We start from the raw sequence: 27,213 nt of genomic DNA on the forward strand, positions 1-27,213 counted from the left end.
AACCGCGTTTGATGTTAGCTAAAAGTTTACACCGCCTCGGTGGCCTTTTGTTGTTGTCGTTGTTTACAGAGGACCGTTAGCTTTGGACACGGAGCTAGCCTGCTGCTCACATCCACGGGAATTGTGCCGAGAAACAACTGAATTGTGGAAACATGGAGTCAAGGAGCGTCGCGCTGTGCTAACCGACTTCTCTGGATTTTCTTTCCTCAAGGAGACTTTTTTTTTTGAAGGACGTATTACGGAAGACATATCGCAAGCCAGGCCACATTCATGCCGCGTTGTGTATATATATGTTGGCTCATTGTTGTGAACGGGACTTTGCTTAGTTTGCACTCGAAACAACAGCAAACGGAGCAAAGTTTTTTTTCTGCTGAAAGAGCTCATCTGTTTTGTTAGCTGTTAAGTTAGCCAGCGAGAAGGATTTTCTCCCCCCCAAAAACCCCATTGTGCTTTATTTTAACCGACCATCTAACCGTTTTAGTTGTTTTTTGTGTGTATCTGACGTCTTACACCGGTATAACATTAGCTGCAGTTGTTGCTAATTCGTAACACGGGTCGTTTAAACTCAGTATTGAGCTATTCTCATGGTCACGGGAGAGTCGTCTCCACAGCCACAGGCAGGCATTTCTGGGAACAAGGAATACCAAATGGGACTGGTGGGATTTCCAGCATCTTAAAAAAAAAAAAAAAAAGATCATTTTTTTTTTAGGAACCGAGGCCATTCAGCCGGACCGGGGTGGTGGTGGAGCAGACGGGACTGCATCGCAGGGCCGAGGTGTCTGTTACATCGGGATACATATCGTGCGCTGATGTGAACGCAAAGGATACACACAAGGAGTTCATACATGCACGGAAACTTGTGCCAGCTGACGCAGTGTATTTATTCGTGTTGCCAACATAGTCCCGGTGGGATATCATCCACAGCTAATACGACAGAGGCCCCGGATATTTTTTTTTAAAGCTATGCACTGTAGATTCCTTGCTTTCCGATTTTTGGGGCAAGGAAGTAACGTTTATTGGTAGAGGTAGTGTTTTTGTGCATGGACGTGTCTTGCAACAACCCAACAGTGTCCTACAAGTAATCTATCTCCAACACCATTATCAAAGCCCCTGCCTACTTCACACTTATGCCAAGAGAAAGGACGCTCCAGGAAATCGCCTCATCACACTCTGGACAATGTTAATCGGATATAATTTGCTGCGAATCTAGAACCGGAAGCCCAATGAGTGACACACAGTCCAGCTTCACTGACAGGTACAGTATAACAACGGCCTTTATTATTCTATGAATGCACTTGTCTGCACTCCATTCCTCACTGTAATGCAGACATTTTGTTAAAGTTTCTGCAAACACAGCCCCCATTCTGGTGAAAACATGTTTTACATGGTCCAAGTAAAGCACTCATTTGTGGCGCTGTGCTCGGTAATAACTATGTTATACAATCTAATTACTGAGGAAGGACATCAGATCTTGATGGAAACTCATGCTGATCTCAGCATTGGGTAATGGGAGTTCTCTGCAGACAGTAAAGTAGTACTTGTCCAAGGGATTGACAAGGCACACACTGTTTGTGTGTGCCAGGGAACAGTCGCCTGGGATCCATGTGCACCTTTCAACATCCCTGTTACATCTAAGCCTTTTAAAGCTAACCTTCTCCAACACCTATTAAAACAACCTCTGGGTTTAGACAAGGCCGTAGCTCCGTCTGCTAATCACCTTATCTAAGACAACTGTCAACTCAAAAGATTTGTCACTTGCTAAAACCAGCGGGCTAAATGTGTCAAGACCTGAAGAAAGCACTAAATGGCAGAGAAGCATCAGTCTGTATAGTCAATATTTAGTTATTGCATCTTCACAAGAATACATTCCCCTATGTTTTCGTACCTGGAGGATATGGTTTTCTACTCTCGATATGATGCAAGTCAAGCTTGATGCATTACAATCAAGCCTCTCCACCTGAATCCCACATACTTGCAGGGAGAGCCGGCCAATACGGTGGAATGTGCTCAGTAGATTCATAGCAGAAGGAAGCTTTATTGCAGCAGGTTGGGATCTGAAATCTCCTCCTGGCTGGGGCACGAGCTAGAGGCTAAAGCCCAACCCCATTTTACATGACCCCCCTCCCCCACTGCAATGATGGCAACAGTAGCTGCTGGCACCAACTGCTATTGTGGTGCTGTTTTTACTGTGTGTGTGCGCGTGTGTTTTTAATAGTATTACCACAGTACAAATCATTGCTGTTCAATCACGTATCACTCCCAGAGGTATTCCAGATGCCATGAAGCACCTAATGTTAGGGTTCTTTGAGACAGTGCAGTATATCCTACAGTATGTTTGTCATCTCAGATTTGCTGCTACACTAATTTGTTGTCTGTTCATCTTCCCTTTAGTCCGATGTATGTTGGGTGACGTCTTTAGTGTGCGTCTTGTTTGTTTGGGTTTCACAAGCTCCGTGTCCTTAACGTCACAATCGTTCCTCTCCCAGTAGAACATGATGCCAGCCATGTTGTTAATGTAAGAAATACACAGTGTGACATCAGTAGACTGGCTAGTCTGTACCTTTTTGTTGCACTAACATATTGTTTAGACTGCAGCTGATTTCAAGGGTGTTTTCCACAGCGGCTGATAATTACTTTATTGATTAATGATGTTGCCAGTCTCTCCTTCTCTCCTTAAGTCCGATTGTATTTCCCCGTCCTTGCTTCCTCTACCTCCTATGTGTGGTGTTGTGCGTTTTTGTTTTTCGCTCTGTCGGCTGTGGTTGGAGTATGCATCCAGCATCCATTGGGGCTGGGCTGCCGGCCGATGGGTCAGTTTAGCATGCCGTTAGCTCTTTGTCATAGAGTTCTGCTGATCTCCACGTTTCCCCCCCCCCCCCCCCCCCCCCCCCCCTGAGGCCCTCCCGGTGGAAGTGGTGCTGGTGACATCACTAATAGTAAACAATAGCTTTTAGTTGGAGCAATCTGTCTGTCCGCTGAATGCTCCTCCACCAGCGTAGGCCAGGTACATTCAGGGAGGCTGGTTGGAGTCATGTGTTCATCGCTGGAATAAAATGTGTGTGGCTCGGTAATGCTAATAGGGTTGCAACTAACAAGTTTGTTATGAATTGATGCATTATCATTCATCATGACAGAAGTGTTTATTTTGTCAGGCCAACAGCCCATAAACCTAAAAAAAGAGCTTTCGATTTACAGTAAAATGAAAAAAAGTGAAAAGCAACACATTTGAGATTCTGCAACCAGCAGATGCTTGGTGTTACAACTGGATAAAAAAAACTAAGTCAAAATTGTTATCTATTGATATTCTGTCAACTGATTCATAAATTATGTCAACACCAAAGGATAATAACGTGGCTCTGGAGTTGATGTTTTGCTCACGATGAATGTTTTCATGAGTAGTTCTGACAGGTCGGTCTGCTTGTATGCGTCTCCTGTATTTGGCATCCCTCCCTTATAAAGCACTACTACTCCATCTAGTCAGCACTGATACCAGGGAAGCTGCGTCAGCTGCTCTGAACTGTGCATTAAAACGAGTATCCAGGAGTCATTTCAGGCTCTGATCACAAGTGCAGCACAGCATGCGTTAGAGAATGTTTGCTGGAACTGAAGGATACTTACTGTTTATCTTTTGCAGATTGGTAAAATAACTCTAGTTTAAGTCTAAACAAACTTCTGAAACTATCTTTTAGTTTTTGACTGTTAGTCTCCCTTACTTTAAAAACCCTACGTGTTGAGGCCCGTCGGCCTTTCTTTCCCATTAATACTTTGTTGCAGCATTTTTAGGTCTCTTGCCCACCTAAATATTACCAGGTCGTTCCCAACTAATGCATTTAGAGTATTTCTTGGCTCAAAATGTGACAACGGTGGTATCTCAACCATCTACAAGCTTTTGTTTTTGAATGCAAAATAAATGTAAACGTGCTCCAGGTTGTGAGCAGGTGTGCGAGCCCCCATCTTCCTACCCTGCCTTTGGGGAACCCTGCTTCTGGATTATAGAGTAAGGATTAGACTTTTGAAGTCTAGTCATTTGAATTTCAATTCAAACCTTTTTTCAAGGTGGTCTAACAATATATTTTATTGAGGGGAATACCTTTTACACAACACATCTTATGTAAAACAAATGCCACCTACACGATGCAGTGTAGTGGTAGTGTACACAGAAATATCAGCCCATCAGGAACACCTCAGTCGTCTTAGGGCTTGGACACATGCCACAAGGCGTGCTAAAAAAAGTGAGCGCAAAGCGAGAGCGCCGCGGTTTTGGCGCCTATTTTTTCAGGGCGCGATGGCTGTGCCCTGAGATGTTCATAGTTAATCTTTTGGAACACAGCAACGAGCACCGCATGTCATGTGACGAGGAACAACCAATCGCAGCCGACAGATATCTTTCCTCTATTCCGTAAATATCAGTCTATGGTAAAGATGTACAAGTTGATTATTTTAGTGCAGGGCTAGGCGGCGCTTTACAATCTGACCCACGGACAGTGTTTTAATGATATAATGGTATCATATTATTTTATTACACTCGCTTAGCAATGTCAGGCGCAACCCGTCTCCGTGCTCTGGAAAGTTGGCACAAGAGTAGGAACCCAGTTCCCGACCTACACGCCTCGCGTTTTCCAGTTGGTAAAAGACGCAGCATGTGTCCAAGGCGTTATGCAGTCAAACACAACAGCTCTGCAATAAACCTTTACAAAGAGTATCATGTCATGTCACCATGTGCCACCCTGGAGTCATTCTACCGTTGCGATTACAGTTCTCAGTGATGTCTTTAACACAGTGTTTTGGAAATTGGTTTAGTTATTGACAACATGGTTACATTTTGGTTCAGGTGGCTGACTGTGGATTCTCTTTGCAGCAATTGTCCTCATTATCCTCTGACCAAAGCTGGAATCAAAGCTCTATCTCTTCGTTATTACTTGAATTGTTTGTATTGTAGACTAAATTCTTAGTTTTGTTTATTTATAGAATGTAAATGAGGAACCCGAGGAAGACTCTGCTCACATCCGGATGTCAATTTGGCAGGCACACACCAACTCTCACCATACTCTGTTCATTCTGGCCAGCTCCCATCTCGCCCTTTTTCACACACTCTCTCAATCGCACCCATCACTTATTCCATTCTCTGCTTCAGTCGATCTGTTTCACCCATCGTCACCATGTTTTCATCATGCCTGTAGGTAGGGAGTAGAACATCAAATTAGCCTTCCCAAATTAGCCGTGTATGAATGAAAAGTGGACAGCTGGTTAGCCCATTCTGTGATGTATCGTGGGCCCTTTTGTGTGCTTCTTTTAAGGGTATTAATATTTCTCTTTAGTTATCTTAGTCCAGACAAGCCTGGCTGAAAGGAAATAAAGGGACACTGAGATAGCAAGAGAGAGAGAGAGAGAGCGTGATAGCAGAGCGAGAAAGAAACAGACGATGCCTCTGGGGTCGTGATGTTGGATTGTCGGTAAAGTCTAGGCATTAGCCGGGGCTCTGAGTGCTAGGGGGAGTTGGGGTCTATCACCCAGCCCTGTGATGCTGATGCTTGTGGACACCCTCTACAATCCTGCCCTGTTAGCCAACAGAGCTTCAGGGCCCAAACATTACTTTCACTTCACAAAAGACAGGATCACTACAATAGAGAGAAAAAGCGGGACGAGGGTAGAGAGCCATCTTCCCCAAGTGTTATCTCTTCACATGTCCATTTAAGGATTCTGTAGCCATGAACTAGGCTAGTGCCTTCGAGCTAACTGTGACACTTGTGAAGCCACGATACTCGGCAGACTGCACAGTGGTCCAAGAGATGTGACGCTTAGGATTAGGCGTACATGTTGTTTATGCTGTTAAATTTCAATATTTCACACTAAATCGATTATGTAAATTGATAAACATACAATACGGATTTGTTCTTTTGTGTCAGTGCACGAATATGTCTGGGCAATCTTTGTAGGAGGAAACGGATGTTTGACGTTACAAAGGAGCTGATTGGATGCCAAATCTGTGGCCTGATTTGTCTCCCCTACCCTGGCTCTCAGAGTGGGGGTGCTCTAATTGAATGTGGTCTCTGTGTATAAGGAGAGACCATCAGCCTGCTGCAGCACGGCCATTCATCTTACGGTCCTCGTTTCTGCTGATTCAGGGGTGACTAGATGGACCAACACGTCCCTAACTCTTTCTCTACAAGGACCAGTGTCAGAACATCGCTTCTGAGTGTTTGATAGCAGAAAGCTAGGATATGAAAACAGGAGGGTGAGGAAGAAAAAGTGTAGGGAATGTACTTTCAATCATTACACCGTTGCTTAAAAGACTCTTCGGTTTAGATATTCTTGTTGTCCCATAAATGTCCTGATGTTTTGTCTTTGTGACAAATCACTTAGTGTAATAAGTATCATCTTGCATTCACCAAGCTTGATTTCTCTATGTAACGGATGGAACATTGTATTGCTTTGGAGAGATGTGTCACTAATGTGCTTTTACTACAGGTTGCACCCGCTTAAATGCCATCATAGGTCTGTTTATGGCGGCACATAAATACAGTTTTGAGATCACCGCAGGATACCAGATCGTACAGGTCTGGTCCAGGTGTCCATGTGTGCCCTGCAGACTATTACACATACCCTAGTGCACAAGTTAAAGGGCTAAATTGAAGATACTCAGTTCAAAGAAGTTACTCGTGGATTAGAGACGTTCTTAGGTGTTTGTGACAGGTCTCGTGACCAGCAGCAGTGTAGACGGTGTAGCGTGTTGAACCACCTCCTCTCCTCTCCTGGTGCTGTAGGACAGCAGACAGCATAGCGTGAAGAAATGTCTATCCCCCGGCCCTCACGTCAGGAATCCTGATGAGGTTTATTGGGGCAGAAAGGGCACCGTTTTCCCCCCGAGGCTGTAGCTTGAGCTCCAGAGCTCCAGTGCTCTTGTCTCTCCAACACACACCATAGCTCTCTCTCTCTCTCTCTCTCGCTCTGTCTCTCTGTCTGTCTCATACACTCGCTTAATGCTCTCTTTCTTTAAATCCAATATACACCATTGTATACTGTATGATTAAACTGCTACGGCATGAGTGTGTTTGATATTAAACTGTAGCACAGACGGTGGTTTAAAGGAGTATCACTTCATGAGTTTAGACTACTTCTCACTCAGTGGCAAGGAGTGGAAAGCAGTGACGTAATGCTGGCTGTGTATTTGTATGTGCACCCACATTGTGTGACTCAGGTATATAGATTAGATAACAAGGAGTGTGTGTGCGTGTGTGTGTGCTCTCTCCTATTGGAAGGCTGCAGGCATGAATCAGGCCGTTCAAGAGACTGTATCATTACACCATTGAGATAGAATCACAGAGTAGTTTTCGAAGGGTGGCTGAAAAAGGAGTTATTGCCAGATTATGTGGCATGACTCAGCTCAAAACCCAGCTGAGGACATTGTGCCGTCACCACAGAAGTTACACCCCAAGTCCTGCCAAGTTTTTCCACTGTAATCTTAACATCTGAGGATGTGTTTTGCAGGGTGCAAGGTTATGCTGTATTTCACCGCCTGGAATGGAACACACCCTCGGTCTGATCTCTGTAGCCTCCAGGCAACTCCCAAAACCATCCAATCCTCTCCGAGTTTCAAACAGGCCCCACCTCTCCCGGCCACAACAACACCTGTGCTGTGAACCGTGTCGCTCCGCTCCAGATTACTGCAGCAACTCCTTATTGCACAAGTTACAACTTCAACATTGTCTGACAGTAAAAAGTCAGTGTAAAGCTTACTTTGTCAATCGTCCACCTACTTTGTTTCATACCTTGGGTCCATCGGATGTACCCTGCCAACTCTTATCCTCATGTTTGTAGTTTCTTTTTTTGGTGTTGGCTCTTTTTAAATCTTAAGTTAGCTGCTTATAATTCAATGTAGAGTGAAACTTCTCTCTATATTTATCTGCTTAGCCTGACTCTAAGAGGAACTGAGAACAACCTGAAGTGCTTCCCCTCAATCTTGCACGAGTTTAGTTTCTTTTGGTTCACTTTTTTTCCTTCCTCTTCAGTTTTGGGAGACCCGTTCACAGAAATGGCTGTGTGTGAGAGTCCTGCTCCCTCAGGGCCGCTCCTCCCTCCCTCCCTCGCTACTTTTTCTCTCTCATGGTCTGGTCTGGTCTCGGCCTCTGTTGCTGCAGTTGGCCCAGCTCTGCCACAGTTTTCCATCAAAACACCAAACCTCAATGGAGCATTCAAGCCCAGGCCCGCTCCAGTGCTGCCCCTCCCTCTCATCCCACCCTGTCCTGACTCTGCCTTCTTTCTCCTTTTCTCACTCGCTGCACAGTTAATGGACCCGTCAAGAAAGACTTGGGACACTTTTATAGCTGGATCTGAAGAATTAAACGAGCTGAGGGAAATTGATTCTTTAACACTGTCTTTTCAGGGGAAATAATGTTCTTGTTTTTATTTTTAGCATGTTGTTGTCAGAGGTTCTCCTATATCTACATATAATCTCAAGACAAAAAGTCCAAACTTAAATACACATGTCACTACTGTTCACATTGCATAATAAGTTAATCTCAATATAGTGGTGTGCAAAAGAGCCGTCCCCAAGCGGAAGCATCCAAACTGCTTGTTTTTGTCCAAAGATCTACATTTAAGTCATTAAAATGTGCACATTTTACCAGTTGCTGATTAATCAATCGACTATTGTTGAAGCTCTGGTGTACGTTGTTTATTGTTCTTAACAGAGTAGTAGAGTATCATCAGGACATAGAACAATAAGCTGTTGTTGTCTACTGGACGGAGACTAATGTGGAGCCATTATGAGGGTTTCTTAGAGATGTGCTGTGATGTTATGTGAGCTGTGACTGTGTGTCAGCGATTCTTTTCACTGAAAAAACTCAAGAGAGAAGCTTTAATGTGAGCAGTCAGCTCTGCAGTGATTGGAGTCTCTTTTTGACAAACTTTTCCTCTCAGAACTTTTATAGTCATAACTGCTCTGTGTCATTTTTCCAGTTGCATGTTCTGTATATACAATATTTTGCTTTGGAGGCACATATGACTCAGCCGAGGTGCTGCAGTTATCATTCCTTTTCATATTGAAAGCACCCATTATAAAGTGCAGCCCAAACACTTTTAGTTATTTGCACAACTATTTCTGCCTCTTTGGAGTTCTGTGTAATGTCATATGTTGCTTTTACGTGCACACAACACAGATGATTGACAGGCAACTGTTACTTTCAGCAATTGTATATTTTAAAGTACCGTTTTTATTGTAGGTTTGGAGTGGCACTCTCAAGTTGTGATGAGGTTTCTGCATCTTCTCATCAGCACTGCTGTCTGGTGTAGTTTATGCTGTGATGCTGGCGGGTCTTCGTATTAATATAATTTTAATATAATTGTCTTTCCTACACTCCATTTTGCTGTTTTAAAGTGAAAATCAACGTGACAGCAGCGCTCTCGTCCACACAGGCGGGAAGTTGTAGTTAGAATATTGCATTGTGAGGACATTTTTGTATGTCACAATATACTGTATGTTTGTGTTGTTGTGGAAATCCCGCTATGCTAAATATCCATAACCTCACACAACAACAACTAGCCCCCATCGCTTTAAAGATGCTAAATTAGAAATTGTGTCGTAATCCGAGCTTCTCTGTGCTTTGTTTACATAGCCGGTCTGGCTGCGTGTGCATGATAGTGCATGTGACTCCCAGTGCGTGTGCCCCACTGGATATCTTGTTGCCGCCACACAGCATTACGCTCATACGGTGGTTACCACTATAGTGGTGCAACAGATCATAAAAGTCACGGTTCGGATCAAAAATCGGATCAGCACAAAAGAAAAAAAAAGGGAGCAAATATAACGTAGAGAGATCCCCGATCATGTTTTTTGTTGCCGCTGATATATATTGCAGATAATTCATGATCCATATTGGCAGACACAGATCTCTTTGTTGTTTGATTACAGCAGCTGGTCCACAAGGCTCCAGGCCCAAACACCATTCCAACCACTCTGAAGTCTGTAAACCATTAAAAATTCTAAATGTTATCCTTTTACTTTGTTACAGTAATTTGTCATAAAACAATTCAAATGATATGGAAATAAAAAATAAGACAAATCTTGTTATTAGTATTTTTAATGATGTAGTATAATCTGCTTAGAGCTAGTGTGAACAGGTCATAATTCATCTCTAATATCTATTTATGTCGCTGTGAAAACGTCTCCTTCAAACAACTGGATTTATTCAAGTATCACATGTGAACACATCACGATAACCTAATAATTTACCATCGCCCAACAATACTCATTTTCACCGTACAGAGCCTGAACGCTTTAGCAACTTTACCGGCTCTCCTCCGGTCATTTTCTACACGGATTGGTTGTTTACAGTGGAACATTATCAGAGATCGGCGACTAGAAAAGCCTACGTACATGCCGATGTCCTGATCACATTTCTTTACTGAATATTGGCGGATGACAATGTCAGTAAAACTTTATTTCACGCTCTGAGGGTTACGGTAAACGCCATCCAACCCACGGCGACGCAGTTGAAGATTTATGCACCACTGTTGTCATTGTTGTTTGCACTGTTAGCGCCGTTAGCACCGTTAGCTTCTAGCTGCCGACTCGCTCCAGATATGCTTTCAATTTCGAAATTAGCCCCTTTGAGTACTTGGATCTGATTGTAAAATATTTTCTTCACCCCGACGTGCAGCCTTCTGTTTCATCATTACCGCTTTCTGGCTTAACTTGCATAAATGTTCAATTCTTCCATTGCGTTCAACCTTCAGTATCAGTAATATTCTTTCTAAATATGCTTTTTCTCTGTTTCTCTGTTTTTGCTTTCTATCTCGTGCTTTGTGTTTCAGTCTCTTGCTTCCTCTTCAACATCTCCTTCCCTCTGTCCTCTTGTTTCTGTCCATTGCTGTCATCTCTCTTCATGACCTGCTTTGTCCCTCTCCTCGGCCCTTAAATGGGTCTTAGGCAGGTCACTCCATAGTTCTTTGAAATATAGATACTATGTGATATTATACTAAGCCAAATTCCTTCTCAGTTCTCTTGAAACTGTTTCAACATGAATAAAACTCTAATAGGCAGCCTGGTGCATCATCCAGCCTGTTAGAACTGGGTTTGCCTGTCACGTTTTTATTTGTTCCTGTATGATGGACCAAGAACAACATCTGCCTACTCAGTTTTGCCATCCATAAGCGTACGCATGTCCCAGTTCAGTGTGTGTGTGTGTGTGTGTTTATGTGCTGACTTTTCCATCTCTCCAATTCAGAGGTTTCTTAGGGAGTGGGCTACTTAAAGTTAGGTTGTTTCTTTTTTTTTTTCTGCTGGAGGCTCTGGAACTTATTACAGTCGGAGGCATTTTCATAAACGGGCCATTCAGCTGCTCCTGCATGGCTCTGAATGGGACGCACTGTCACCAGGAGAAAGAGTTAATGTGGGCTAGTTAGTCATGAGTCCTCCCTGTTACGGAAGACTGGCGTAGTGATCGTACTACTGTTTTGTATTCTAATACTGTGCATTTAGATTTTAAATAATACTGCAACTCAGAGTTGCAACTGGTTCATTATGTTGTTTTTGTGGGATTATAACCTGTCTGAGACATCAATCTTCATCATGATCTCCACTTCATCACAATACACAATATAAAAATGAAACTGAATCTTTATGTAGGTTTTATGGTAATTAACAATATAACCTTTTGTGGTTCAACATTAGTCGTTTTTCTACATGAAGAAGAATAGAAAAACATGTCTCCCTTCTGTTCAGAGCAGACTCCACCAGGAATAATTTAGATTTAGTTAATTGGTTAAGTGTGTCCAGGAGATTTTCCTTTCAGTGCAAAGTGCATTACAGATAAAACATATGACAAACATTGGCCTTTAAATAGCTTTTGGTATAGATTCTCTCCATGACTTCCAGGGAATCGAGAATTTTTAAATGTAATTTTGCCCATTTCAAAGTGTGGCTCATGCCTGAGTTTAATACAGTGATGCGTATCTCTCACAGAGAACTGGAGTTAAAATAGGTTGTTATGTATGAATTGCCAGGTCCACCTTTTGATACTCCCACAGACGCTAATATAAACTCTTTACAGTCCAAGGCATTGTCAAAGTGAGGGGGAAAACCTTTAATCTTCAATGCAGAATTCATTATTTCCCTCTGAATTGCTTTCACTCCATTAGGTTTTATTATCAAGATGAGATCAAATGCCTACTGCGAGAATGAACACTGCAGTATCTCACTAAATCTAAATTGACATTTCAATTTGCATCAGCCACAACAGCACGTCAATACATAGATCTCTAACTTCCTGGAAAACACGGCCTGTTCCATTATGGTCCTGACGGCATCCCTAAATAATGTCATCTCTACCTCACGCTGTGGCAGTAATCAGTCTCAGGGCAGGCTGCCTCGAAGGAAACAGGCCATGGATGTGATTAGGAGATGATTATTACAGTCAAGTCATGATGTCCGTAAGGAACGAAATCACGGCACACACACACACACACACACACACACACACACACACACACACACACACACACATACATGTACTCACAGCTGAGATCTAAGAGGCTAAAGACATTTGACCTGGAAAGGGCTTTAATCTGCAGCTGAAGAACTCTGATGTTTCATCAGGATTATCATGTTTACCACAATATGGGTCTCAGGGGAAGCTGTCAGCTTGGCGTCTTGTTTTTCACCCTCCATCTACGCTCAGCTTTGATTCACTTCATTGCATTCATCGTCTATCAGTTCATTGCTGTGAGATACTGATGAGCCTTCTGTTTTATCTTGCAGGTTTCCCAAGAAAGCAAACAGGTAAGGACCTTTATTTTCTCAAATTCTATTGCAAATATCTATGCATGTTTAGGGGTATGACATCCTGGTGGCCACACACACACACACACACACACACACACACACACACACACACACACACACACACCCACACCAACCAGTGGTTTACATACACAGAGTTCCAGATGAGGGAAATGAGGCAGGTATTACTAGGAACTGCTGTGCTGCAACAGAAGTCTTCAGAGCTTAGACCAAACATACCCCCTCTCCCCTCTGCCTCACTCATGTACACACACACACACACACACACACACACACACACACACACACACACACACACCCAGAGTGAGGGACAAAGGGGTCCCTCTTCTGAGGGCGGTCCATCACTGCCTTTCACTGTGAACAGAACAGTGGCCTTTCACAGTTGGGGCCGGCATAGGCAGAAGCAGCCATACATAGCCTCCCGAGGTTCAGGCCGGAGTCTGGCCTCGTAGCACCTCCTGTGAGGAGCGTCCTTTCTCTGGCCTCGCTCTCCGGGCACTCAGCAGAGCGACTCCACATCCTCTCTGGCTGTCACATTATACAGTAGACACACTCAGCGTGATTCATACACTAGGAGGTCATCTTGCCACATTATTCTCAATGCTACAGTGAACAATTGCTGGTTCTGTGTGCTGTTGTAATTCCTCCTGAACCTTCACTTGCCTGCATCTCGTGCACATGTTGTAAAAAAAAAAAAAAAGGTTCTTATAAAAGTCTACAGTGTTGCATATGACAGCACATGCGGGATAAACGCCAATGGTTTTTTTTTCTGTTTCTCTAGAACCAGCAGCATTCTCAGTAAAGACCACCCCCCGGACAAGAAACCCAAAAGTGACAAAACCTCACTTCCCTCCAATGAGTTTGACCCTACAGGTAACTTTCCACCTCTTTTCTGTTCTTCTTATTCATTCTTTTCTTACTGTCTGTCACAGACTCTGCTGTATCTCTATCCTGTCCCTCTGTCTCTGTATGCATCACTTTATCTGACTGACTGCTGCATACAGCTCTCTCTCTCTCTCTCACTCGCTCTCTCGCTCTCTCTCTCTCTCTCTCTTGCTCTCGCTCACTCGCTCTCTTTCTCTCTCTCACTCGCTCTCTTTCTCTCTCTCTCTCTCTCTCTCGCTCGCTTCCTCTCTCTCTCTCTCTCTCTCTCTCTCTCTCTCTAACACACACAAACACTGTTTCATGAAACAATTGTGGTGGTGATAGTTTGCTCAATGCACAAGGCATGCTGGGATGGTGAAGGGTGGTGTGTGTGTGTGTGTGTGTGTGTGTGTGTGTGTTTCTTGCTGTATGTATTGTGTTCTCTTTAAAAATTGTACATTAATTTGACCTATGTTGTCTGATCTGAGATAATTGTTTGAGTCTTACCACTGGAGCGTAACAACTTTTATTTTGTGTGTTAATGCTAACTAATGGACAGTATAATAAGTGTTTATTGGCTAAGTCTTCATTACACTGCATTATACCGACTGTTTGGCACAAGCTGATGTTGCTTTAGATGTTGCAGGTTTTAAGCCGATAAGCAAAGAAAGGCTTGATTATAGGACTCTAAAATCTGCAGCTGCATGTTAAATGTCCACATGGTTCTTGTAGTTTAACATAAATCAGTGCACTGTGCGTTTCGTATGTTAAAAGTGGTTGGGTGGTCTCGATGCATCCTTGACAGGAACACAAAGCCATTAAGCCCGTTATGCGCTCCAGTTTTGAGTGTATTGCAGGGTGAGATTGTTAGGGTTCAGAATCCGACTAGTTTGACACTCCCTGTAGTGTTTGTCAGCAATCGTGATTTGAGATGTGACTAAAGCTTCTGTATTCAAAACAAAATAGAAAATCCTCCACGCCACATGGCGGCTTATCTCTGTATGATGCAACAAAACGGAGACAAGATGTGCTTTCTCAGTGGTAACACAAGGCCTGCACGTTGTTGTGTAGAGCCACACTAGAACCTCCTGGATTTCTCTGGAGGTTTGTTCCACTTTTGGAACGATTCAGTGGTTAAACCAAGTGCAAAGTAACCACAGAGAGGCAAATTATTCCTTATTTAATAGAAAGCTATATCTTCGGATCATTCTTAACATTAGACATGTTTTGGATTTGTGTAATGATCTTTTGCATGTCTGCATGGTGGTCGTCTTTATTTCTATTCATCCCCTTTTAGTTATCTGAAACTTGCATGAATTCTTTGATAATATTTTCCTAGATGTTCTCCTGGTGTCATCTTTTCTGTCATAATTTCAAACTGGGTTTATTAAGGATGGGCAGGAGTAGTCAGATACTCTAAAAATGGATATTAATGCTGGCTCCCGAAAGTCACATGTTTCCAAATGAATGGTAACCAGCTCTCTTCCTGTCAATTTCAACACGGATTGGTTGTTTACAATGTAACATTATTAGAGTTCAGCGACTAGAAAAGCATAAATGCCAAATGTCCTGATCGCATATTTTACTGAATATCTGCAGATAACAATCGGCGGTAAAACTTTCTTTCACACTGTGATGGTTAACGTTAAACTGTGTAATTAATCTGCGGTTCACATGCGTATCGACAACGGTCCGTTACACCACTAGTTATTATCTTTAACGGTGTGAAATATACTGACATTAAAAAAAGGCTTGGACCAAGACCGGTTCCTCCTGTTATTGGCAGAAACTATCTTTTGTTTTTTCTTATCATCGGGTCTTTTGCCACAACTTGTAAATCCACCATCTAGTCTTGAGAGACGGGCCTGAAGTGCATTGAATATAAATGGTATTGTACCAGCCGCAGGCTCAGTTCCAGTTAGGTAAGGCCTTTGAAGTATTACCAGAATACCTTTGAATCACAAAGCCTGCAAATTCGGTTTATTTTATTACGGTTCTGGTGCATTTTACAATCAAATCTGCGCTTAAACCACTAAAGCTCGTGAGTTGAATGCAGGACACAAAGTTTGGAAAAATGGGACCACTGTCATTGCAGTCACAATGCGTTAGTAGAACAAAAGACTAGCGAGTTCATTTTTAGTGACTGCACTCCTGCCTGTCCAAATCATTAAGTTTTATTAAACTACCTATTTGTTCATTTAATTTTCTCCTCCCATGATTATTTCTCCCTCATGATTTTCTCTTTCCTGTTTTGTGTTTCCTTTCCTTGTGTTGGTTCTTGTCTTGTTTGTGCGTGTGTTTGTACACTGCTGTGCTGTCTGCGTGGTGGGGGCTGTGAGCAGAAGCTCTGGTGGTGCAGAAGAGTGGCAGCAGCAGTTTGCTAGCAGAGGGGAAGCCTGAGTCCTGTGGTAAGATGCTCCTGCTGGATTGGCTGGTGTGACGGCTGCATCTATATATGCTTTAGCCCAGGGTGTGAAATTGCCACTAGATGTTGGTTTTAAGTAGAGTGACAGCAAACTTTATTTGTTTCACGTATTTGTTAATCATTATTAAATGTATGACTGGGTGGTCAAAGCGCTGAGTTGCATGTAGTGCTGTGTGGTAAACCGATTCATCTGGTACACAGGTATCAGGTATGCTGCCAATAACCACATTGTTGGTCTTTTGGTCTGTGTACTTGTTGACCAGAACAACTGGTACAGATTGTGAGATATTTGGTTTTTAAACTTTTAAAAGAAAAATCGATACAAAACCATAGAAACCAATCAAAACCCTTCTTTTCACGATCCATCTGTATGCTGGAAAAGTTGTCGTGATGTTTTATTAACTTTTTTCACCACAAAAAAAAATGGTCACTATTGGAATCCATTGTAGAACTTCAAAGTTAGATTTTGGAATACCAGGAGACATTTGCATAGTTTACTTTAAACCGTAATTCCATACTGTAAGTCTGAAAGCTAATATCACATGACTATTCATGTACACTGGGCATGGGGTGCCGGTGTAAACAGGAAGTAGACTACTATAAATATTATAGTAATTATTAATAGTATTAGTGTAGTCTTAAATAATGAAAGGTGGTAATTGATACTTAAGATCTTCCTCTATAAACTCTTAACGGACAAATTTCTTAAAGTTTTAGACGTTTTATTTTTCAAACTTCTTTACAAGGTTGCAGGTCTTGCTCTGTCTCTCACAGACGCATCAAATTTACTTTAAAATGAACACTTAAAAATCAAAGTTTACTAGATTATGGGTCCATAAATGTGGTCAGCACACTCTCTCACACTCTCTCACACGCTCTCGTTTCCTCTGTTTCGTTGTTTTTACACTCGTAGCTCTGCCGGGTGGCTGAAGTCCCTGTCGCACTGGAGAGCATTTATGCTTTTGTTCATTTACGGTTTCTGTGTGAACTTCACAATAGTTTTGCAGAACAAAATACGCATTAATTAGAAAGGGATAGTCCTCTGTTTTGTGTCCATCGCCCTCCTCAAAGCCTCAAACCGTGACGTCAAACGTCCGCTCCGTAGGGCTGATAATGCCGCTAGACACGCCGCTCGCTAATCGCTCCAATAACAGCTGCTTCTTCCGCATGTCGGCAGTCGTAGAATTATAAAATGTAGAATTTATTTAACTGCACCACAGCTGCTAGCATAGACAACAAGACCAGTAACGCTTGTAATCCATCATCCATGTAGAAACAAAGCACCCAATCGCGTAGCGAACGCGGGTGTCTATGTCATCGTTTCCAAACGTATGCGTTCAGCCCGTCCACACTACGAGGTAACCCCGGAGTTTTCTAATCTACCCGGCTTCTGTTGCGTTTCTAAACTCCGGAGTAGTGTGGACACTCAGTGTAAATGTAGCAAAAGATTTGCCTTTTAAAAGGGAAATGTAGTAGTGTGGCTGTAGCCTCTGTCTAGGCCACAGTTCATCAAGATATCATCTATTATCATATTCAACAAAGCATATGTGTGTTTGAGTCCGTTATCTCCACTGTGTTCAGTTTTGCGTCGGTTTAGAATCGGTTCAATGCACAGATGAAAAGCCTTTATCACAGAACAGCACTTGAAGCTCTGAATTATTTGAAACAGTCTTTTAGATTTAAGGAAAGTAGTCTGACCTTTTGTATGCGCCATTGTAACGATTTGTTGTAATGGTTCCTCCTTTTTGTGATTGTGGGGCTTAAGGTTCTCTGTCAGTATTAAAGGTCAGTTTATTCTCTAGAGTACCTTGTGTTTCAGCAAAGGGTGCAGATTTCAGATCAATCAAACCTCTGAATAATACATGAGTTTAGATTGATTAATCTGATCAGTGATCCTCTCGGTACATACCAACCACAAACCTCTACAAAAGGCAAAAGATCAACATCTAGAGGCATATTCACACCAGTTCTTTAACCCATCATTTTTCGCCTTGACACCCCTGCCCTCTCCCCCTTTCCCTTCCCCCCGCTCCCGCACTCTGCCTAACCCTCTCCCCATGCCCCCCCCCCCCCCCCCCCCCCCCCCCCCCCCCCAGCCTGGGGCTTTAGCTTCCCCTAACGTCTCTCCGTGTATTAGCTCCTGTTCCTCCCACTCTCCAACCCAACCCCACCATTGTCCTCATCGATCGACTCACCTCTCTGGTCGATTCTGCACAAGAAATCAGCTCTAGGGTTACATATAAAGTCTCCTTTTTTATAAAGGTGTTTTATTAAGAAAGCTTGCCATATTGACTTTTTTGCTTTTAGAGCATTTTGCATTCTTTGCACAGCGTGTTCTTTTGTCTGTACTATCCTGTAAGTCTAGTCAGTGTCGGCCAGACATCAGATAAGCTCTAATCTGTTTTTGCTACGCTACACCTGAAAAAAACCTGAAAAGTAACGTTCCTGTCTGGGTCGCCTGTTTCAAACGTCACCTCACACAGAAGGGCCCTCGTTATTAGTGTTTTTAAGAGGATTTATTTAATTTGTTTTTGGTATCTTGTCACCAGATGAGAAAGTAGACAATGAGAGTAAAAATGTTGCTCTGTAAATGTTTACTGACCAACCTTAGAACAAGCTTCATTAACTGTACATGCTCAGATTATGGGATGTTGTAATGTTGTTAGACTACAGGAGATGGGTTATGTGCTGGTATGTTAAAGACTCTTTTCAACAAACAATACTAACATTCCCATGTGCACTGTTTATTGAAAACAGTGGTTGCTGTCCTCAGTACTTATGTCCATACTGGCTGCAAATAGATCCCATTTTAAAGCAATTTTAGTGTAAGTGATGGGTGTCAAAGTATCTTAATGGTCAGTACGGACAGGAGGAACATAGGCTGAAATCAATGATAATTCAAAGGTTTATGTGAGCATTGTTTTAAGATATACTTTAGAGAATGTGAACCCGTCCATTAAATGGGTGTAAAAACTGCTCTTCATAGTCTCCAAAGTGTGATTATTATCGGTCGGTTGTATCTATCCACAACACATTCTTCAATTTCTTTAAAATACCGGCTCAGGTTTTAGAACAAGGCTGAGGTTTAGTTGTATTCAATGCACTTACTCCGGTGAGTACGTTTTTCTTTAATGACTTCCTGGTACTTTTGAAGACACTGTTTATGTATTTCTGTCTCGCTTGCAGGTCTGGTTCAACGATGTGTAATCATCCAGAAAGATGAAAATGGCTTTGGGCTCACTGTCAGTGGTGACAACCCAGTGTTTGTGCAGCTTGTCAAAGAAGGTAAGCTGGAGTCCCAAACTTAAAAGGACGAAAGAAAAATCTGTTGTTACAAAACCTACTTCTGGTCGAAGCAATTGCAATAGAGATATGAGCTCCCTTTTTTTCCCATGCACTGACATCAAACTGTCATGGTAGTTTGCTCTGAACACAGATGTGAAGGGTAATTGGGACTCAGCAACCACCACCACTCTGGCACTTACTTAGAGAAGTGAAGCCATTGACTGTATATTTCCTGCTCAGTAGTTTCACAGTATAGCTGCAGCTTCTGCTTTATCATGTTGTCTTTGACAGGATACTTATATAGTCCCCGGCAGTCTTTCCCTGTCTGTAGAGAATGATGTGGGCTGTTATCGGGTCACAGAAACATTTTCAACTGAAGGAACTGATATCGAGGACTTACTGTCGTCAGTGCATGGGAGTGTTCGACTATCTCTGTGTGGCTTCCCATTTGTCCCCGACTCGACTCAGAGCAGTCTTCTTAGTTTCATCTGAATAATTCATACAACTTATTTTTTGTTTTTAAATGAACAAAATGTATCTGTAGTTTCTTGCTGCAGCTTTTCTTGATCATCCAAATGATCAGACAAGATTAAGTCCTTAGTTCAGTGACACCAGTTAAAATGTCCATACTAATACAAAATGCAAATCATAATAGTGTATCAGTAAAACTGTATTTGGTTTACAAAATACTTCAGCTGTGTGCTGCTGACTATAGAGTCAGGCGTGGAGCTCATAATAACCTGTCTCGTGCCTAAATCCCTTTGTTTTGGGTGGAGCTGTGAAACAGGTCCTTCGTAGAATATAACCACTGTTATGGTCTTTCAAAATGGCACTCAAATAGTCACTTTGTCACATCTGGTCTGTCAAGGCTATATTATCTATTCATTGTGCAGAAATATCAGCAATTACACCATAAAGCTGCATGTCTGATGCGTCTCCCCTCCACCCATTTCATTCTTGCATTTGTTCTGTATCTCTGCTCGCCTCTTCTGTTGCGTTATCATTTGTTTTCTTGTGTTGCGTTTGCCAGATGGGGCTGCTATGCGGGCAGGTGTTCAGACAGGAGACCGGATCATCAAGGTATTGTGTACATCTTCCTCCATGTTTTTTTTTTAAACCGCTAACGTCACTGGTTTCTTGTCCAGGGCCAATACAGAGGCTGTAGGCTGCCACCTTCTGGTCCGTTTGTATGTCTACTCTCTTTATGCTGCTTCTGGGAATGGAGGGAGATGTCGAAATGTAACGCTGAACTAAGAATGGGAGGTTTTGGTCTCAGCATCTGTTTTTTTAATGTTCATCATTGCTGTCTTCCAGGTTAACGGGACCCTTGTTACACATTCAAACCACATTGAGGTGGTGAAACTTATCAAATGTAAGTGTTCTAGCAAAAGCCACACATTTAACAAAGAAAAAAACCTTTTAAGTAAAACTGACTCTTTGACTATGATCTTTCCTTTCCAGCGGGCTCCTATGTGGCCCTCACAGTGTTGGGGCGTCCTCCAGGGCTCGCCCAGATCCCTCTGTCTGAAGCAGAGTCTCAAATGCTCGGGGTTAGCATTTCCTCTCCAAACTCCCCAGCAGCAGAACGCCCCTACAGTCCTCTGGACCGCCTCTCCTTCACTCAACCACCATGGGTACTAAAGACATCCGTTCATTTCTGTTGTCCTCTGTTTCTTGCTTTCCTTCCCTGTTCTCCCTCCTCATCATCTTGAGGGGTTTCATATGGGTTATCACTGCCACTTTCAAAGTTGCGGTGTTGTGTTCAAAGTGGGAATGCTGTGCGGTTATTCCGCCTCGCCATTCTGGGCACCAGAGTTATGACACAGTTAAGCCGTCAGCGGAGATGGTGACGGGGTTAAATAGACTACACGCACACCAAACACAGACACTGTTGTTTTACACGTCATGCCGGCATGCTATCTAAAATAGCAGCATTGTATTGTTCAGTGCATCTACTCTACGGCTCTAAATGGGCTCTCAATTTTTGTTGTGGTTTCTCTATATATCATCCCTTCTCACATATTTTCTGTACGCCTCAATATTTGTTAAATGCATCATGGTTACGTATTTCTAATCTCTGCTGGAATGCCTCTCATCTGTTGTCTAATGCACCGTTCCTCCATATGCCTTTTTGTTTTTTTCCCACAGGATGAAAACAGCAGTGTCTGCAACCAGAGGGTTGACATGTTGCAAAAGATGCTCTCAAAAGGGCAGCAGGGGCTGCAGGTTAGCATAACAATCACTGCCACTTCTTCTCTCTATTGTAACACGTGTTTCTTCGTAGGCGTTTGCAATAGAACCTAAACCCTCTTGAGTAATATTGGGTTATTATCTGTGTTGAAAATGAAAGGATCAGCTCTCATCCATCTTTAAATAGAGCATTGCGTTGGCTAGGAGGCAGGTACTATGTGTACCCTTAACACGATTGTTTTTTAAGCAGTAGATTAAAATAGTATTTTCCTAAATATCCCACACTTCAGAACAGATTCAACACATGACATAGGCCCTGTTCAGACCTGGCATTAACATATGTCTTGGGTGTCAAGCTCTAAGTACATCAGTTCACACCTGGCATTCACTCAGTGGTTTGTGTGACATGAGAAATACTTTTAAAATACTAATGTTTAAAAAGGCAACGCAAAATACACTGAGCTACCTGTAGGGCCGTTGCCCCACCTAGTGGAAAAATCACACCGCACCACACCACTGAAGAAATCCAAACAAAACAGACTGGGTCTATTCCTTGGAAATTGTCCAAGATGTTTGACGCATTCATTGTGTATCTCTATCGGCTCTAGTGGCTTCCCCGAAATTTGTGGACAAAGCCAGCGAACGAGTTTGTACTTGCCCTCGCGTAGAGGACATCTGTTGAGTAGGCAGTCCTTCAGTGTCGCACTGAAGGACTCACACCTGTGCTTAGAGCTGTCCACTGGTGATCGGATCTGTCAATGCCAGGTCTGAATAGAGCCACGCCAGACCAGAGGCTTACTACTGGTCCTGATTGCTTATTTTGATTTCACCCCTCTTGCTGTAAAGGCCATGAAGGAGGAGTACAGCAGGAACCCCTCCCCCAAACTACTGAAAGACATCCAGGAAGCTAAGAAACACATTCCTCAGCTGCAGGGTCAGCTCTTCAAGGCCACTGGGGCAACACAGGTAAAGCAAACAACCCCCTTGATCGCCATGTGCTTGCAGACAGAATAGGGTACCCAGGGACACTGATCTACCAGCAACATCCAAGCAGTATCATTTTGTGTAGCGCGTTCAGGGATCGCTCCAGACAAACATTAATCCTAATCTTATCAGAGGATTAGACTTTCTCTGTGGGAAGCCTCTCTTTTGTGTCTGTGTGACAGCTTATTTTATTTACATCACTTACTAAACCTTGTGTTATGTATGTCAACACATTAATCTGCTCTCTCAATCTTAACAGTCCTATTTTATGAGAATATGTTAAAATACTCATAAATTCCTACTTTTGTTAATTGTGGCCTGTGAGCCTTGTTTGTCCTAAACATGTGTCACTGTGGTCTTTGTGGCGGTTGTTGTGCAATGAGGTTGTTCATAGTTAATACCAGATCTTGTTTTTACATGAATCTGTAGGAGGCTGTTCCAGGTGGAGATGCAGATGATGGTAGCATGTTTGAGACGGAGCACTCTAAGGGAGTCAACAGTTCAGACCTGTCCTGGAGCAGCACTCCTGTAAGTTATAACATAGTTAAAATGCCCCTCTGAGCTTTATATTAAACTTTGATTCCAAGGCTAGGCAAGCTTGAGGACAATAGATGCACGGCCTCGTGCTAAACTGGAGTTCAATCAATCTTAATTAGCGCTGCTTAGCTTTGGCTGCACTAAGTATATGTACTGATTCTGCATTCAAATTTCTGTTGGTCATGTATGAAAACGAATGGAATAAATTAATTGGCAGCAGTTGTTGGTTTTTTTTGGAGGTTTGTTTTGTTAAATTGTTTGTGGCACCCCGGTAGCTCACCTGGTAGAGTGGATGTAGGCTGAGTCCTTAGCAGCAACCCCGGTTTGAATCTGATCCGCAGCCCTTTTGCTGGATGTCGTCCCTTCTCTCTCCCCGTTTCCTGTCTACTTTCAGCCGTACTAAACTAAAGGCAAAAGACTCAGATAATGTAATGCTTTTTTTTCCATCCCACCTGCAGATATCTCGTGGATTTGGACCTGGATCTCCAGAGAGCCTTTACCCAAGAGAGTCATCCTGCCCCAGCCCAAAGAGCACCCCCAGGAACAGCTTCAACTCCTGCCACTCTCCAGAGGCAGAGGATGCCACTGACCTGGTAACTGTGCTCTTTGGCCCAGTGAACATTCTGCCAAAAGAAATGTACTTATTCACTCCCTTTCCTGGTGTGAACTCGGGAAAGAGAACTTTTGGAGTGTGTTTTATAGAAAAACATTACATGTTGATGAATAATCTCGGTCAGTGCAAGTACACCCAGATCAGATCAGTTGAGCTGTAAATGTCCAGTTGGAGAATTTCTAAATGGAAAACACTAATTCCACAACTGTCTTTTCCCCAGGACTCTCTGTCCCCTACCACAGTCAGCAGTCCCTCTTCCTCCCGCCTCGTCTCGCAAATCATTGGAGCTGAGGATGACTACTTTGATTCAGACCAGGAGCAGGTATTTTTCCACAGTGCAGTATTAACATCTATGGCAGTTTACGAAAGGTAGTTACAGCGGACCCCAGTGAATGCTATTATGACGTGCACTGATGCACGCTAGGTATTAGTTATAAAGCACACACACTGCCAAAATGAATCACCGGGCCTATATTGTACCGTCAAATAGTGACTTGACATTAGACAACATCGACATACATATTATCATCATTGCATTTCTGTGTATGACAAAAAAAATCCGAAATTATACATGTCATTTAAATATTTTTTATAGTTTATGTAGGATATTCATATATTTTTGGATAGATTGCTACTGAAAAATTAAAACCATGACGGAGATGGGTTTGCTGTTTTGCCTGCACTCCCTATGGGCCTCCCACCTTACGGGCCCCAGTGCAAACACACTGCAGGCACTGTCTATATTTACACCCCTGATATATGGGCCGGTTCAGAGCAGACAGTAACATGCATCTTGGGTGAACCGATCACAAGTGGACAGCTCTAAATACAGGTGTGAATGCACATAAGACGAATGGAGGACACATTGAGATACGATCACTCAGACCACTTTCAGAGGTGGTCTGTCCCACATTCCTAGCAGTGTGTACTGACGTGTGTGTGTGTGTGTGTGTGTGTGTGTGTGTGTGTTACTAATCGAGATGTGATCGACAACAGCTTGTAAGATGATGGAATGACTTAACTTTCGACTGAGGTAATCCGTTGTGTTGGCTGGTGATGGGGATTTAAGAGCCACCTATTGCTTCTCAAAGCTATCCACCATCTCCCACAGTCTGTTCCCTTGAAGCAAACTCATAATTTGGCACTGAAGTGTGTGTGTGTGTATATGGCGACAAACCTCGCAAACACAATTGGAAACTGTTAATTAGTCTTGCTGCCTCCCGCCGGTTAAAATCAACAACACATTTGGTCTTTACAAATGGAAATGATGTACGTGTTAATTTGCATATAGATCAGGGAAGTGAGATCCGATCACAAGTGGTCGCCCGAGACGCACGTGGAGACGCATTCTAATGCTTGAGTACTACTTAGAGCTGTCCACTTGTTATTGAATCACCCAAAATGCACATTACATGGGACGGGGACAATCCTAATACGAAACTCAACTGTCATATTCAAAACATTTTATACATAGTTCAATGCTGTGATAATAAACTTGCAAGAAATGTAGAATAATACTATTCAAATTCACGTCACATGTGAAGTCAGCGAATGTAAACTGTTGTCCCGATTTTGTTGCAGACAAATGGCCAGTGTAACAGCTTTAACAACATGGAGCAGCTCAAGTCTCGTCCCGCCCACCTCGCAGCCTTCCTTCACCATGTCATGTCTCAGTTCGACCCTGCTCCTGTGGTAAGACCCTCCTCCTTCACACCTTATAATAATCTTTTTATGTATTCATTTCCTGTTTTCGTGCAACCTGGCAGACACTACCGCTCACTGTTTGCTTTAATAAATCTTTATCTTATGTCCTTAGCTGTGCTACCTCTATGCTGACTTCTACAAGCAGACCAACTCCAAAGAGACCAGACGGGTGTTCATGGACCTCCACACCTTTTTCATTGACCGGGGGGCGGTAAGTACAGTGTTTGTTCCCGACTGTGAAATATGGGCAACGCTGCACGTTCGACTCAAGCAATCCTCCGTCTATCTGTCACACAACTGATGAGATTTTGACAGAAACGGATGAAATGTTGCATGTCACCACATCACGTCAAAATGGCCCTAATTACACCAAGCACAGCCCCAACATCTGTGGTTGTTTTCCAAAAGTCCAAAGCTCAAACTCCAATCTAAAAACACCACGATGAGATTATTCTGATAAAACATGGAGCATTACACTAATAACTCACATTTAACACCACATTGCCCATTTACGAGTTAGAATAAAGTGATATATCTGTCACTAATTGACTATTTCATTATTCATAGGTCATAACATGATTACGAGTGCCTTGATTTATTATCTGTACTCTCATTGGCATTTTATATGATCTGAAAGGGTTTTGCTGGACTTCAGTGTATTTAATTATTTATCTTTATTGTTTTCGTTTTACAGAATTTGAAAGTTGCTGTCCCTGAATCCATCTCTACTGATCTCGGTAAGTGTGCTGTGCTTCCGCTTCATTTGCTCATCTGCCTCTAGCCATTTTGAGGAGGCAATTTCTTCTGTTACGGTCACCTTTTGTGCTTCTGTTGGCTCACTTCATCCATTTGGCCATCCTCATTATACAGTCCCTGTAAGCCATGCACACTCCCGACCGAGGTTTTAAAAAAAATCAAATGCTCTGATGGGTTGGAAAGTATTGCTTAACCTTAATAGGGTGCATTTAGTGTGCACTTGACATAATCCTGTTAGAGACTTGGTGTACTGTATATATGAGTGTGTGTGTGCGTGTGTTTGCAGACCGCCGGCGGACAGAACTGATCCCTGAGGAAATAAACAGACAACATGTTCAAACACTGCAGGAATCTCTGCTTCCTGACATCCAGAAGAACCTTGAGGACTTTAGGTAAACCTGTCAACTCAGAATTTATATTTTCCATAGTTTAGTAAGGAGGATTTGGTTCTCGCATCAAGGAAAATTAAAAAAGGGCATTATCAACCTAACAACTGTATATGACTTGATATGTTGGCACATGTAGGCAGAAGCGCAGTATGGGCCTAACAGTGGCTGAAGTAGAGCTCTCCAGACTGGACCAAGAGAAAGGCAGAGACCGTGTCACTCTGGAGAGAGAGCGCTCATACGCTGAAAACATCATCACCAAGATAGAGGACATCCTGTAAGTAGCACATGCAGACACAGTTACCTGACACACAGGCCATGCATACAGAGATATGCTGCTCGGATGCACAAATATCTCATGTTTCTAACCATTACCAGCTACTCAGTCTGTTTTCTTTGTATTGTTTATAGGTTAACTACTCAGACCACAGAGGAAGAGAAATGGTAAGTAAACTTATACTGTGGAGCATTTGGTTGATTGATATGATGAGTATTTCTCAAAGCATACGATCGGGATCATTTAGGACTTCGGGGCTCTCGTGGCCCCTCAAACCATCTGTGGGTTCATTGCATTTTCAATCTGTAATGTGTCACAATAATCCTAAATAACTCAGTATTTAGTACTTTATTAGACTGCTTGTCTCCTTTTAAATTAAATCGTTAGAAAAAG

General features: G+C 42.7%; 1 protein-coding gene across 3 annotated transcripts in view; it reads left to right on the forward strand.

Moving 5' to 3' along the window:
* Positions 1 to 472: 472 nt before the first annotated feature.
* arhgef12a (Rho guanine nucleotide exchange factor (GEF) 12a) overlaps positions 473 to 27,213 on the forward strand; it is a 35,629-nt gene continuing 8,888 nt past the window's right edge. The window contains exons 1-19 of one of the 3 annotated variants that reach the window (XM_079166719.1): positions 473 to 1,255; positions 12,758 to 12,778; positions 13,581 to 13,672; positions 16,006 to 16,071; positions 19,275 to 19,373; positions 20,404 to 20,453; positions 20,688 to 20,745; positions 20,835 to 21,007; positions 21,522 to 21,599; positions 22,410 to 22,529; positions 22,977 to 23,075; positions 23,543 to 23,677; positions 23,918 to 24,019; positions 25,279 to 25,389; positions 25,514 to 25,612; positions 26,096 to 26,138; positions 26,444 to 26,549; positions 26,683 to 26,820; positions 26,955 to 26,987. In XM_079166719.1, the coding sequence (XP_079022845.1) occupies positions 1,224 to 1,255; positions 12,758 to 12,778; positions 13,581 to 13,672; positions 16,006 to 16,071; positions 19,275 to 19,373; positions 20,404 to 20,453; positions 20,688 to 20,745; positions 20,835 to 21,007; positions 21,522 to 21,599; positions 22,410 to 22,529; positions 22,977 to 23,075; positions 23,543 to 23,677; positions 23,918 to 24,019; positions 25,279 to 25,389; positions 25,514 to 25,612; positions 26,096 to 26,138; positions 26,444 to 26,549; positions 26,683 to 26,820; positions 26,955 to 26,987 (1,655 nt within the window). In that variant the 5' untranslated portion in view covers positions 473 to 1,223. The remainder of the gene's footprint in view (positions 1,256 to 12,757; positions 12,779 to 13,580; positions 13,673 to 16,005; positions 16,072 to 19,274; positions 19,374 to 20,403; positions 20,454 to 20,687; positions 20,746 to 20,834; positions 21,008 to 21,521; positions 21,600 to 22,409; positions 22,530 to 22,976; positions 23,076 to 23,542; positions 23,678 to 23,917; positions 24,020 to 25,278; positions 25,390 to 25,513; positions 25,613 to 26,095; positions 26,139 to 26,443; positions 26,550 to 26,682; positions 26,821 to 26,954; positions 26,988 to 27,213) is intronic. The other 2 variants (XM_079166721.1, XM_079166720.1) reach the window with 2 other exon arrangements.

Source organism: Pholis gunnellus (genome assembly GCF_910591455.1).
Source record: "Pholis gunnellus genome assembly, chromosome: 9".
Lineage (NCBI taxonomy): Eukaryota > Metazoa > Chordata > Actinopteri > Perciformes > Pholidae > Pholis > Pholis gunnellus.